This window comes from Amblyraja radiata, chromosome 30 (genome assembly GCF_010909765.2).
Source record: "Amblyraja radiata isolate CabotCenter1 chromosome 30, sAmbRad1.1.pri, whole genome shotgun sequence".
In the NCBI taxonomy this organism is placed as follows: Eukaryota; Metazoa; Chordata; class Chondrichthyes; order Rajiformes; family Rajidae; genus Amblyraja; species Amblyraja radiata.
Window position 1 is genome coordinate 2071669 of NC_045985.1, and position 15517 is coordinate 2087185.

The window sequence follows — 15517 nt, forward strand, 5'->3', positions numbered from 1 at the left end:
CCCGTAGCTTTGGACAACTATCTATCACTGTCACTCAGATGGGGGGGGGGGGGGGGGGATGCATCCAAGTCACGCCAGCCAGCACCATTCACGGACAGGAATGGATAGCAGCCTTTCTGTCAAGGATTGGAGCAGAGGATGGTGATCTCTTGTTCCCTTTGCCAAGCGAGCTAGCTGCCTGGCCTAGACAGTCTCATTCATCAGGTAGATGGTGAGTGCAATCACAGTGGACCAGGGCTGAGCAGGGACTCTGCTGTATCCCTACTGATAACCTGCATTGATCCTGGCCCGTGTAGATGTTGACTGTGTTAATCCAACCTGCCCACACAATCACCTTACCCCTTGTTCAAGAACAGTGCCCTCCATAATGTTTGGGACAAAGACCCGTCATTTATTTATTTGCCTCTGCACTCCACAATTTGAGATTTGTAATAGAAAAAAAACATTTAACATGTGGTCGAAGTGCACATTGTCAGATTTTATTAAAGGGTGTTTTTATACATTCTGGTTTCACCGTGTAGAAATTACAGCAGTGTTTATACATAGTTCCGCCATTTCAGGCCACCATAATGATTGGGACACATGGCTTCACAGGTGTTTGTAAGTGCTCAGCTGTGTTTAAATGCCTCCTTAATGCAGGTATAAGACAGCTCTCAGCACCTAGTTTTTCCATCACCTTTGGAAACTTTTATTGTTGCTTATCAACATGGGGACCAAAGTTGTGTCAATGAAAGTCAAAGAAGCCATTATGAGACTGAGAAACAAGAATAAAACTGTTAGAGACATCAGCCAAACCTTAGGCTTACCAAAATCAACTGTTTGGAACATCATTGACAAGAAAGAGAGCACTGGTGAGCTTACTAATCGCAAATAGACTGGCAGGCCAAGGAAGACCTCCACAGCTGATGACAGAAGAGTTCTCTCTATAATTAAGGAAAAACCCCAAACACCTGTCCGGCCGATCAGAAACACTCTTCAGGAGTCAGGTGTTGATTTGTCAATGACCCCTGTCCGCAGAAGACTTAATGAACAGAAATACAGAGGCTACACTGCAAGATGCAAACCACTGGTCAGCCGCAAAAATAGGATGGGCAGGTTACAGTTTGCCAAGAAGTACTTAAAAGAGCAACCACAGTTCTGGTAAAAGGTCTCGTGGACAGATGAGTCGAAGATTAACATATCAGAGTGATGGCAAGAGCAAAGTATGGAGGAGAGAAGGAGCTGCCCAAGATCCAAAGCATACCACGTCATCTGTGAATCACGATGGTGGGGATGTTATGGCCTGGGCATGTATAGCTGCTGAAGGTACTGGCTCACTTATCTTCATTGATGATACAACTGCCGATGGTAGAAGCATAATGAATTCAGAAGTGTATAGACACATCCTCTCTGCTCAAGTTAAAACAAATGCCTCAAAACGCATTGGCCGGCGGTTCATTCTACAGCAAGACCATAATCCCAAACATACTGCTAAAGCAACAAAGTAGTTTTCAAGGTTAAAAAATGGTAAATTCTTGAGTGGCCAAGTCAATCACCTGATCTAAACCCAATTGAGCATGCCTTTTATATGCTGAAGAGAAGACTGAAGGGGACTGGCCCCCAAAACAAGCATAAGCTAAAGATGGCTGCAAAACAGGCCTGGCAGAGCATCACCAGAGAAGACACCCAGCAACTGGTGATGTCCATGAATCGCAGACTTCAAGCAGTCATTGCAAGCAAAGGATATGCAACAAAATACTAAACATGACTACTTTCATTTACATTACACTGCTGTGTCCCAAACATTATGGTGCCCTGAAATGGGGAGATTATGTATAAACACTGCTGTAATTTCTACATGGTGAAACCAAAATGTATAAAAATACCCTTTATTAAAATCTGACAATGTGCACTTTAACTGCATGTGATTTTTTCTATTACAAATCTCAAATTGTGGAGTGCAGAGGCAAATAAATAAATGACGTGTCTTTGTCCCAAACATTATGGAGGCCACTGTAGCAATCTAGAACCAGTCATACAGCACAGATAAATGCCAAAGGCCAACCTAGACCCATTCCCCTTTACAATGCCTACCTAGACTCATTCCTTTTACCCACACTTGGTCCATTGCTTTGATGTTTGAAGTGTTGTGAGTCTACTTGGACAGTGCGTTCCATCAGGTCCGGGGGAAAATTTCCCTCAGGTTCCCTCTACTCTTAGATAGCCCCGCAAACAAGAAAACCTTCCTACTCTCTTGAACACCCAGATCCCTCTGAGTTCTGGAATTGCACCACCCAGATGATTCATCTGCTTTTTAATGTTTTTTCTCAAAATGAGCAATTCTACATTTCCCCACAAGATGTCACTTGTGTCAGATCTTTGTCCACTCATGTATTCTAACCTGATCCTTATGCCCTCTTCACCACAACTCATCTTGTGTCACCCTCAGAATTAAAATATGCAAGTTATATAATTAAACAGTAAAAAGTTACGGCCCAACTCTCATGCCCGTTGCACCACATCTGTCGCAAACAGCCAGCCATAAAAACATTTAAAACCAAATATTACATCTTCATGGACCGTTACAGCAGTATATTTTACACCATTTCTCCCCATCAGGTGGTTTCTGGCTGTGAAAGAGTTCAGAAGAGTTCTTTCTTACATAGACTGGTGTTGGCCATGCCAGTGAAGCTACAGTTTGGAAGTCAATTACATCTTGTGTAACTTATTCCCACCTTACACAAAGGTCTGTGCTGAGAGAAGTCATACGGTATGGAAACAGGCCCTTCGGCCCATTTGCCCATGCTAACCAAGATGAGCCATCTACATTAATCCCACCTATCCTTTGTCCATTGGATCCTATTAAGCATGGACTCTGGTTCTTGATTCCACTACTCTGTGTAAAAGACTATACAGGTCGTGATTTTATACACCTCTCAGGGATCACCCCTGAGCCTCCTGCACTCCAAGGAAGAAAAGTCCTAGCCTGCCCAACCTCTCCCTATAGCTCAGGCCCTAGAGTCCTGGCAACAGGGCATGAACAATTTACCCTGTTTGAAATTGGAACAGTTTGCAGGGATGGATTTGGTAGCATCTCGCCAATGCAGTGAGGTGCATGTATTGGGCAGTCTAACTATCTGAAGCCCAGAGGAATCCCTACTCAGTAGGTCATGAGTTCTCTACCACGTTTACATCGACCACTCTGGTACAAAACTTTGCTCCTCTCACCTTACAGCTATGCTCATTCGTCTTTGACATTTAACACTGAGAAAAAGGCTCTGTTTATCTATCTCTCGTGATTTTATACACTTTTATTAAGTTTCCTCTCAACCTCCGAGGCTCCAGAGAAAACAACCTCTCCCTGTAGCTGAAAGCCACAAATCTAGGCACCATTCTGGATTATGTTCAACATTCTTTACCACTCTACCTACTTGTGTTGCCACTTGGACCCCCGAGATTCCGCTGCATCCAAATGCTGCTCAGGTCTTGTCTTTTAACTGTATCAACCTTGCAATCAACCTCCCCAAGTGAAACACCTGATACTTGCTTGGATCAAAAGTCCACACAAAATGCTGGAGTAACTCTCTGGAGAGGCAGCATCTTTGGAGAGAAGGAATGGGTGACGTTTCGGGTCGAGACCCTTCTTCAGACTAGCTCGGATTAAACTCCATCTGCCATTTCTCGGTCCATTTCGGGAGCCAAAAGGGTAAGAGGCAAGAAAGCTCATGTCTGTTTCGGGACAAATACACAAACTGTTGGCAAACCAGTTATCACGTCAATCTGCTTCATGACCAAAAATTTAGCTTTTTTTATTTTAGGTTTTAATACATAACTTTAGTGCAGTAAACTCTGCATTTAAAAAGTGAAACAGAGAATGGAAAAGCAACTTCACATCCAACCCTGAGGCAAGCGATGATACCACCACCCATTGCCACTGGTTAAAGGATCTGTAGATTAGAGAGCACCTCAGCCCAGAGAGGTCGGCTTGCACAAGACAGAAGGCACCTGCTTCCCACTGATGGGCAGGGTGATGGGAGCGGACGGGATGGGACGGGACAGCCCAGGGTTGAGCCAAGACCAGCACAGCTCACACCCGACCTTGTGGGACCCCCACTGTGGGGGCGAGCTGCCTGCAGCGCAGTGCAGCGCAGAGAGGCCTCGCAGGAATAAATCTTAAGAGTCAACCAACTTTGAAATCTGAACTTCCTTGCAAGTTATTCCAATTATTTCTGTGAAGTTAGATTTCCAATCGGGGAAAATCATCATTTAATTACCTTCTGCAGGATTCCACTGCGCAGACCACTGAGCTTTTGGGAAGTGTGAAGATCAGTTGACAAATTTCCGACATTTAATGCAAGTTCTGCCACCTCTGATCTGGGAACTGCCCGCTCGTTGTCCTGCTCCTTCCAGCATGTGCATCGGCACACAATTCATCTGTACACATTTTTAAAACAACCTATAACACAGGATAGGTTTCTCCCATGCCCCACTCCCTAGAGAAGTAAATTGGGCTTCAGGCCAGTGGACAAGAGAAGCTTCTGACCCCATCAGCACTCGCCCCAAATAATAGAATACATTTCTCAGCAGCATATGTCCTGCAATGCTTCTGCTATTTGAAACCTCCACAGCTTTGTTTCCTTGATGTACTGTCTGTGACCCAGGGACTCAGCCCTGTGTCAGTCAGAGTCAGATAAGATGATGATTTCTTCAGGATCACATTGCGTTGCCACGTTCACCTGAAACACAAACACAACTTGGTCAGAGAAAGCTGCACAGCTCCACGAAACACTGTTCATCCTCCTCACTAGGACACAACAAGTAGAGCTGCTGCCTCTCAGCTCTGGTGACCTTGTGCTGGTTCCTCCCACATCCTAGAGAGGTGCGGGTTTCATTAGCCCTGACATAAAACATACAATGTTCGGTGTTTATACATGGGTTGTACACGCCAGCCTTCAGCAACATGATATATCAGAAATATCTATAAACCACAACGCGTGGGAGAGGGAGGGGCCCAGGAAAGTGATACTCAGCAACTCATCAGAGCTGTGGCCTGACTAACCAATTACTAGCCCAAACTGCCCATGAAATCTACACACTCGGCTTTGGGAAACAACTGTGGGTTCTGTATTCACACAATCTATTCCTATGCTTGTGTGGTGCCAAAGGCAATCGTGATGTTTTTTAAATAACCTACTGCAACAGAATAGAACCTATCCCTGCAACTTCCCATTGCCTCATCACCTCAATCTAGGCTCTTGAAAGTGAATTGTGAGATTATGAATACTTGGTTATTCCTAATATTTCCTAATTTTGGAAAAGTTCCGTTACACGGGGAATATTGTAAAGGTCAAGTGAAACAAAGCAGAAATTCCACACCGCTGTAGCTGAAGCTTTGACACAGGGAAAATGTTCAAAGCTTTTATTGAAGACATTCTAGCAAGGGACAGCACGTTTGACCGATTTATTGGGGAGTTTTGAAGTAATGTGATGTAGATAAAGGGATGTGCTCCACATTTCAGCCGGCATTTGATGAGCTTCTGCATCGATGGCTTTGCAAAGTACGCGCTCTGTGTAGGGGGTGGGGACACAGGGAGTGGGCAGAGGAGTGAACATGGAAAGGGGGGCACGTGGAGAGGGGGGGGGGCAAGTGGAGAGGGGGGGGGGCAAGTGGAGAGGGGGGGGGCAAGTGGAGAGGGGGGGGGGCAAGTGGAGAGGGGGGGGCACGTGGAGAGAGGGGGGCAAGTGGAGGGGGGGGCAAGTGGAGGGGGGGGGCACGTGGAGGGGGGGGGCAAGTGGAGGGGGGGGGCACGTGGAGGGGGGGACACGTGGAGGGGGGGACACGTGGAGGGGGGGGGCAAGTGGAGAGGGGGGGGCAAGTGGAGGGGGGGGACGTGGGGGGGGGCAAGTGGAGGGGGGGCAAGTGGAGGGGGGGGGGCAAGTGGAGGGGGGGGGGCAAGTGGAGGGGGGGGCACGTGGAGAGGGGGGGCAAGTGGAGGGGGGGAACGTGGAGAGGGGGGGGCACATGGAGGGGGGGGACGTGGGGGGGGGGCAAGTGGAGGGGGGGGCAAGTGGAGGGGGGGGCAAGTGGAGGGGGGGGGCACGTGGAGATGGGGGGGCAAGTGGAGGGGGGGGGGTTAAGTGGAGGGGGGGGGCACGTGGAGAGGGGGGGCAAGTGGAGGGGGGGAACGTGGGGAGGGGGGGGCACATGGAGGGGGGGGGCGTGGGGGGGGGGGCAAGTGGAGGGGGGGGGCAAGTGGAGGGGGGGGGCAAGTGGAGGGGGGGGGCAAGTGGAGGGGGGGGCACGTGGAGAGGGGGCAAGTGGAGGGGGGGGCACGTGGAGAGGGGGGGCACGTGGAGAGGGGGGGGCACGTGGAAGGGGGGGGGCACGTGGAAGGGGGGGGGGCAAGTGGAGGGGGGGGGGCAAGTGGAGAGGGGGGGGGCACGTGGAGAGGGGGGGCAAGTGGAGGGGGGGGGCAAGTGGAGAGGGGGGGGCACGTGGAGAGGGGGGGCACGTGGAAGGGGGGGGGCAAGTGGAGGGGGGGGGGGGGCAAGTGGAGGGGGGGGGCAAGTGGAGAGGGGGGGCAAGTGGAGGGGGGGGCAAGTGGAGGGGGGGGCACGTGGAGGGGGGGGCACGTGGAGGGGGGGGCAAGTGGAGAGGGGGGGCAAGTGGAGAGGGGGGGGCACGTGGAGGGGGGGCACGTGGAGGGGGGGGGCAAGTGGAGAGGGGGGGGCAAGTGGAGAGGGGGGGAAGTGGAGAGGGGGGGCACGTGGAGAGGGGGGGGCAAGTGGAGAGGGGGGGGCAAGTGGAGAGGGGCCTCCACTGGCATTAGTTATAAACTGAAGGCACGTTTACCAAGTTATGAAGGACGCCAAGTGTAGAGATGCTGTAAGTGACCAAAGACCAAAAGGAACAGGTTAAATGAAAGGTTATCTGAATGATGAGTTGGCAGGGCAGAGGTGCAGAGAAATTGGGGCATTGATATACACGATACACAGGACCCAGGTGCCAAGGCCGATGGAAATGGGCAAACTAATGTTACCCACTGCTTGGGAAGTTGAACACAGAAATAGGAGGTTGAATCTCATACCGTGTATTGCGGAGATCACCGCAAAGTGCATGTACCCACCCCCCCACCACTGTTCCAACCCCCTCCCACCCCCATCCAGCCCCTCCCCACTGACCCATACACCTAGCGAATCCACTTCCACCCACTGTCCCACATCCCAATTCACAGCCCCCCTCCCACATCACCACCACCCCACCTGGTCCCAGCCTGCAGTCCACACCGTATCCCCCACCCCCCCCAGTCCACTGACCCACAACCCATGCCTGCATCACAGAGCATCTGATGACAAGGCCAGGAGTGCAGGCAGCACACAGAGAGGGATAGATAGAGATAGAGAGACGGAGAGAGAGAGACAGACAGAGAGAGAGAGAGAGACACACACACACACACACACACAGAGACAGACGCATACACACACTCAGGGTTGGCGAGATGAAACATTAACGGTTCTCCCCAGCCTACTGTATATCAGGCCCCAGGCAAGGGCAGTAAAGTCCATGGAAGCAATTACCCTCTTGTGCCTTGCAGGGCTGGTCTGGGAGCTGGTGACGACACTGACCAGCGGGGAATCGGCTTGGGTCGAATCAACAGCGGGGAGTGGGCTCTCGTCTCCAGGGAGACAGGGCGTGCAGTCCGGCTCCTCCTCAGTCTCCATCAGTTCAATCACCTCCACGTTCCTGCTGCCCACGGGAGAGAAACACGTTAGACAAACCTGAATAATGAACCCACCACCTGTCCCAACGGCCCCGAGCCCAGCCCAAAATCGTAAATTTCCTGGACAGTGGGTTCTGGCAAAGCCGGGTCCTTCCCACTCCTGCCTGCCTGAGATGCAGATTCCTCTGTGCACAAGGTACCCCCCAACAGTCCCGAGACCAGCCGGTGTCCATGGACAATGACCAGGAGCACGGAAAGACGACAATAAGATGGCCTTCTGTGGAGAACGGACAAGATACATGGAGCCCAGAATGGAAGGGTCCATTCCCTTACAAAGCCCAGACAACCAAGGCACTAGGTCTGAAATAACTACACAATTATGAGAGGGATGAAACAGAACCTGGCCAGGGTGAGGTGACCCCAATAGTGGCTGCCCCCAAAGTTGCAAACATTACAACTCAGTAACTACAGAATCCCCCCCCCCCCCCCCCCCAAATCTGTGCTCCATGAACCAAACCAAGAGGACAAAGCTCGATGCTTGCATTCCACACGGTCACGGTGTCGAGCTGCCGTGCATGTTTGCCACATTTAATAACAATATAACAATTACAGCACGGAAACAGGCCATCTTGACCCTTCTAGTCCGTGCCGAACACTTACTCTCACCTAGTCCCATCTACCTGCACTCAGACCATAACCCTCCATTCCTTTCCCGTCCATATACCTATCCAATTTATTTTTAAATGATAAAATCGAACCTGCCTCCACCACTTCCACTGGAAGCTCATTCCACACAGCTACCAGTCTGAGTAAAGAAGTTCCCCCTCATGTTACCCCTAAACTTCTGTCCCATAATTCTCAAATCATGTCCTCTTGTTTGAATCTTCCCTACTCTCAATAGAAAAAGCTTATCCATGTCAACTCTGTCTATCCCTCTCATCATTTTAAAGACCTCTATCAAGTCCCCCCTTAACCTTCTGCGCTCCAAAGAATAAAGACCTATCTTGTTCAACCTTTCTCTGTAACTTAGGTGCTGAAACTTGGGTTGTAGTACTGGGTTGTAGAATCCAGCACTGTCAAACCCACTGCCCCTGTAGATACACAATTAACGGGCTGATATCTGTCACCATGCATCAGGTACCAGCTGCATAGACAGAGAGCAGTCACAGGCAATAAAGGAAAAGCCTCTTCACCCATCGTCCAGGAGCTCCAATTCCCCAGCCTGTCCCTTGAGCCTCCAGCACTTAGAAACATAGAAAATAGGTGCAGGAGTAGGCCATTCGGCCATTCGAGCCTGCACCGCCATTCAATATGATCATGGCTGATCATCCAACTCAGTATCCTGTACCTGCCTTCTCTCCATACCCCCCGATCCCCTTAGCCACAAGGACCACATCTAACATCTAACTCCCTCTTAAATATAGCCAATGAACTGGCCTCAACTACTTTCTATGGCAGAGAATTCCACAGATTCACCACTCAATTTTTTCTCTCACCTCGTTCCTAAAAGATTTCCCCTTTATCCTTAAACTGTGACCCCTTGTTCTGGACTTCCTCAACATCGGGAACAATCTTCTTGCATCTAGCCTGTCCAACCCCTTAAGAATTTTGTGAGTTTCAATAAGATCCCCCCTCAATCTCCCCCCCCCCCCCCCCAACACCGATGGAACCAACAAGCTTGTTGCTCAGCGCCAGCCTCCCACAACACACATGGGTGCAGGTTCACTGAATGCTGGCACCCTTGGGTGCCTTTGTCCTGCCCACTTTACCCACAATGCTCATCAAGATGTACAGACTGTGACAGCATCCTCACTCTAGTTGTTGCTCTGACTCCTTTTACTGACTGACAGATCAAGCCCCAGCATTATGTGTGTAGGTTGGTCACTTGAACCATGTCAGCCCACACTCTATGACAACCAGGCATTCGAGCCAGAGGGAGAGAAAGTGGGCTGCCTCCTTCCTACTGGTGCTCCCCTGTTGCAGGTTTGAGGAAAACTGAGCCGTAGCGGCACCACGTGGTCAAGACTGGACGGCTGGGAGAGAAGCAGCAGTGAGCGAGGCGAAGACTATGGCCAAATCCCCCCCCCCCACAGCATGCAGCAGCAGTCTGCTGTTCATTAGTTCCACATGCGGTAGCACAGTCGTTATAACCAGATCAAAGCGGCAGTAAATCATCACATGACCAGATCAATAATCAATAATCAAAGGCAGCAGCAACTTGATGCTCATTATTGATCTGGTCATCACATGGTAGTCTGATTCTCAGTAGGCAAAAATGCTGGAGAAACTCAGCGGGTGAGCATATGGAGCGAAGGAAATAGGCAACTTTTCGGCTCAAAACCCTTCTTCAGACTGATGTGAGGGTAGGTGGGTGGGGGCGGGAAGAAGAAATAAAGAGGTGGAGCCAGTGGGCGGAGGGAGAGCTGTCACCGTCCACCCTACCAGCCGTCACATAGAACAAATAATCCTCCGACATTTTCGCCACCTCCAACGTGATCCCACCACTTGCCACATCTTCCCATCTCCTCCCCTGTCTGCTTTCCGCAGAGACCGCTCCCTCCGTTACTCCCTGGTCAATTCGTCCCTTCCCACCCGCACCACCCCCTCTCCGGGCACTTTCCCTTGCAACCGCAGGAAATGCTACACTTGTCGCTTTACCTCCCCCCTTGACTCCATTCAAAGGACCCAAGCAGTCTTTCCAGGTGCGACAGAGGTTCACCTGCATCTCCTCCAACCTCATCTATTGCATCCGCTGTTCTAGATGTCAGCTGCTCTACATCGGTGAGACCAAGCGTAGGCTTGGCAATCGTTTCGCCGAACACCTCCGATTTCCCGGTGGCTCAGCACTTCAACTCCCCTCCCATTCCAAATCCGACCTTTCTGTCCTGGGCCTCCTCCATAGCCAGAGTGAGGACCACCGTAAATTGGAGGAGCAGCACCTCATATTTCGCTTGGGCAGTTTACACCCCAGCGGTATGAACATTGACTTCTCTAATTTCAGGTAGTCCCTACTTTCTCCTCCTCTTCTCAGCTCTCCCTCAGCCCACTGGCTCCACCTCGTCCTTTCTTTTTCCCCTCCCCCCCCCCACATCCGTCTGAAGGGTTTTGACCCGAAACGTTGCATATTTCCTTCGCTCCATAGATGCTGCCTCACCCGCTGAGTTTCTCCAGCATCTTTGCCTACCTTCGATTTTCCAGCATCTGCAGTTCCTTCTTGAACAAGCAGTCTGGTTCTCATTAGTTTCACGGGAGTAGCACAAGTTAATGATCAATAATCAAACGTAGCAGTCAGATTCTCATTCGTTCCACAGGGGGTAGCACAAGTTATACGACCTGATCAATAACCAAGACTCACACTGCAGCAATTCCACACAACCTGACAAACGACCACCCATCCACCGGATTCTTCAATTACCCCAAAATGGCCCAACAAGCCACTTATTTCAGGGCAAATCGAGACACTCATCTTTCCAGCATAAACCAGAGCCCGACAACAAAATTATCTTTGGTTTCCTTTTGAAGTAAGGTTTCCTGTTAGTAAGACTGAAATCATCTCTGGGCACTGGAAACTAAAACATCACAGACAAATCTTTTCACATGGTAGACACAAAATGCTGGAGTAATTCAGCGGGTGAGGCAGCATCTCTGGAGAGAAGGAATGGGTGACGTTTCAGGTCGAGACCCTTCCCTTCTCTCCAAAGATGCTGCCTCACCCGCTGAGTTACTCCAGCATTTTGTGTCTACCTTTGATTTAAACCAGCATCTGCAGTTCTTTCTTTCAAATCTTTTACATAAAGAAAGGAAGCAGATGTGGGAATGCACGCTAACCATTCAATCTCAACCCAAAAGATGGATTGCCACCCCAACTCAGCACATCATTGTTCCCTCTCCTGCAGCCGAAGAGTGAGAGATGGGTCGCTGGAGACGAGGTGCCTCTATCTGCTGTCAGTCTACCAGGATGCAGGAGGGTGAGGGCCATTGCCAAGACAATGTTCATCACGGTAGTGTCACAGCAGCTCACACATGAGGGGATGAGCAAAACAAACGGTTCATTTGTGCTCGATCTGTCTGTGACCGAAGGAGAATTCTTGCAACAAATCTATAGGAGTAAAGAAAAACCGAGCAAGCATCTCTTGCCACTTACCTCTGGACCACGGCACCATCTCGTTTTATTCTCTTTGCAACTGGTGAGTTGTCGAGGACTGAATCCCGATCTTGTCCATTAACTACAGTTAGCCCAGAAACCTGTCTGTCAGTTTGCAACGAATTCTCTTTCTTGATGGGTGTTTTGTCCAAGTTTGCATCATCTTTCAGTGTCAAAGGTTGTGCCTCAGAACATGCCATAGTTCCTGTATCGCACGTACGTGTGGACAAACTGGTGACTGATTTCTGCTCATCAGCTGAGATGTCTTCACAGGCTTCAGACAGAGGTGTTGCTGCCTCCTCTTTCTGCCCACTGGAGTCTGCTCGACTTCTCTTAGCCTGCCTGACCGGTTGACCAACAGCTCGCAGGTCCCGGTCCGTGGCTGCTGGACTGTTGCCGACACTCTCAGCACCGTGCCCGTCTACCATGCCCTGCTGCTCCGGCTCACCACCGTCTCCTGTGCAGCTGGGACTGTCCTCGGCTCCCACCCGCTCCCGTCTCTCTCCTGAGGGGACAACTCTGCCTTCCTCTCCTACATCAGCCTCAGCCTCAGCAGTCTCAGGCTCCTCACTCTCTTCATCCGATGACTGCAGCGAGTCTTCAGACAGAACCTCCACCTCTTCAACATCACTGCCTTCTCCATTCTCATCTGAAACACAGTGGAGGACTATTAGCTTCTAAGGAACACCGCCAGTCATAGCAAACAAGAGGCAGACGACAATTTGTAGAATCTTCTGTAAACTGATGGGATATTTACAGCTAGGCCAGCACTTATTTCCACAATACACAGATTGAGTTAAGTCTTTAATAACACTCCAAATGTAATGAGATTTCAACAATGAGGGTGAAGAAAACAAAGAAGTTTCCACACATTTTAAAGAGTTAGATTCAGCTCTTGGAGCTACGGGAATTAAGGGATATGGGGAAAAAGCCGGAACGGGGTACTGATTTTAGATGATCAGCCATGATCATGTTGAATGGTGCTGGCTCGAAGGGCCGAATGGCCTACTCCTGCACCTATTTTCTATGTTATGTTTCTATCTGATTAACCTCCAGCCTCTCGCCATTTCACAGGCTCTCAACTGACTAGAACATAGTACAGTACAGGACCAGGCCCTTCGGCCCACCATACCTGTGCCAGACAATTAATCTCATCTGCCTGGTGGGGGAGGACAAACTGGAGATATAATAGTGGGGGGTGGGGTGAGACAAACTGGAGATATAATAGTGGGGGGGGGAACAAACTGGAGATATAATACTGGGGGGGGGAACAAACTGGAGATATAAAAGTGGGGGGGGGGGGGAACAAACTGGAGATATAATAGTGGGGGGTGGGGTGAGACAAACTGGAGATATAATAGTGGGGGGGGAAACAAACTGGAGATATAATAGTGGGGGGGGGGAAACAAACTGGAGATATAATAGTGGGGGGGGAACAAACTGGAGACATAATAGTGGGGGGGGGAAACAAACTGGAGATATAATAGTGGGGGGGGGAACAAACTGGAGATATAATAGTGGGGGGGGAACAAACTGGAGATATAATAGTGGGGGGGGGGGGGGAGAGTGGAGTAATGGATTAAAAGTATTATACATGAATGCACAAAGTATAAAAAATAATAAGGACGAGCTTGAGGCTCAGCTAGAAATTGACAAGTATGATGTTGAGGGAATTACAGAGACATGACTGTAAGCGGACCAGGACCGGGAACTGAATATTTAGGGGTAAGCCTCCTATCAAAAAGATAGACAGGTGGGCAGAGGGGGTGGGGTAGCTCCATTGGTGAGGAATTAAATTCAGTCCCTTGCGAGGGTTGACATAGAATAAGGAGATGGATAGAACTGAGGAACTATATGGATAAAAATACCCTAATAGGACTTATCGACAGGCCCCCAAACAGTAGCCCGGATATAGGGTGCAAGTTGAATCAAGAGTTAAAATTGGCATGTCGCAATGGTAATGCTACAGTTGTTATGGGAGATTTCAACATGCAGGTATACTGGGAAAATCAGGTTGGTACTAGACCCCAAGAAAGGGAGTTTGTGGAGTGCCTCCGTGAAGGATACTTAGATCACCTTGTACTGGAGCCTACCAGGGAGAAGGTAATTCTGCATACGAGTGTACATATGTAAAAGCTTTTTAAACGGTACTATTAAGCAATTATCATGTATACAGATGATACAACGACAATGTTGAGTGGGCCTATAGGGAGGAGGTCCAGCTCCTAGCATCATGGTGCACTGACAACAACCTGGCCCTTAACACCAAGAAGACCAAGGTGCTCATTGTGGACTACAGAAGGTCTAAGGGTGGCACGCACACCCCCATCCATATTAACGGGACGGAGGTGGAGCGTGTTTCCAGCTTCAGGTTTCTGGGGGTCAACATCTCTGGTGACCTCTCTTGGACCCACAATACCTCAACACTGGTCAAGAAAGTTCACCAGCGTCTCTTCTTCCTGAGGAGACTAAAGAAAGTACATCTGTCTCCTCAGATTCTGGTGAACTTCTACCTCTGCGCCATCGAGAGCATCCTTACCAACTGTATCACAGTATGGTACGGCAACTGCTCTGTCTCCAACCGGAAAGCACTGCAGAGGGTGGTGAAAACTGCCCAACGCATCACCGGTTCCTCACTCCCCTCCATTGAGTCTGTCCAGAGCAAGCGATGTCTGCGAAGGGCGCGCAGCATCGTCAAGGACTGCTCTCACCCCAACCACCCTCCTCCCATCTGGGAGGCGCTACAGGTCTCACCGTTGCCGGACCAGCAGGTTCAGGAACTGCGGCTGTTACCCTACTTACTCTGCGCCTTGGTGACTGCCAGTCAACACCCCCCACCCCCCCCCCCCCCCCCCCCCCCCCCCCCCCCCCCCCCCCCCCCCCCCCACCCCTCGGACACTCCTTCCCCCAGTGACCGATCCCCCCCCCCCCCCCCCCCCCTGAAAATTGCACTATATATATTTTATTGTCCCATTATTCTGTGTTCGCACATCTGGATGAGATGCTAACTGCAATTTGTTGTCTCTGTACTGGTACACTGCACAATGACAATAATCTGAATCCTGCCTCCACCACCACCCCTGGCAGCGTGTTCCAGGCACACCACCTTCCTCTGTATACACTGTGCACTTGGCCCACAATTTTCATGAAACTTTGCCCTTCTTATCTTTGACTTTTCCACCATGGGAAAGAGTTTGACTATCTACCACATCTATGCTCTTATAACTTTATACTATTCTATCAGCTCTCCCCTTACCCGTCGGTGTTCCAGAGAGAACAATCCAAGTCTGTGCAACCTCTCCCTGAAGCAAATAGCCCCTGATCCAGGCATCATTCTGGGAACCCTCAAATCCTCTCTGAAGTCTCCATATCATTCCTGCAATGGGGCGACCAGAACTAGCGTTAGGCTTATTACTCTAGATCAGTCTGAAGAAAGGTCTTCACCCCAAACCTCACCCATTCCTTCTCTCCACAGATGCTGCCTGTCCCGCTGACTTACTCCAGCATCTTCCGTTTATTCCTGTCCCGGGCAGGGAGTGGGGGGAAGAGTTATTCTGGATCCAGATGTGGTTTCCAATGTTTCTCAGTGTAAGAGATGTTTAATCTCAGCCTCCCACCAATTCACATAAAGACGATACATTCAACAATTGACGCAGAGCAAGGCCCCAGCCTT

The 15517-nt window shown here is 50.1% G+C and overlaps 1 protein-coding gene across 2 annotated transcripts; it reads right to left on the reverse strand.

Annotated features, from left to right (window-relative positions):
* Nucleotides 1-3749: 3749 nt before the first annotated feature.
* On the reverse strand, nucleotides 3750-15245 carry LOC116990089 (death domain-associated protein 6-like). Of its 2 annotated transcripts, none has more exons than XM_033047618.1 (4): nucleotides 15101-15245; nucleotides 11845-12493; nucleotides 7558-7723; nucleotides 3750-4715 (listed from the first exon to the last, which is right to left on the reverse strand). In XM_033047618.1, exons 1-4 carry the CDS (start codon nucleotides 15216-15218, stop codon nucleotides 4656-4658), a joined length of 993 nt encoding a protein of 330 aa, XP_032903509.1. In that variant the 5' UTR covers nucleotides 15219-15245; the 3' UTR covers nucleotides 3750-4655. The 2 variants fall into 2 exon arrangements, with proteins under 2 accessions (XP_032903509.1, XP_032903508.1); XM_033047617.1 differs by having other exon boundaries at nucleotides 7558-7726.
* Nucleotides 15246-15517: the final 272 nt, after the last annotated feature.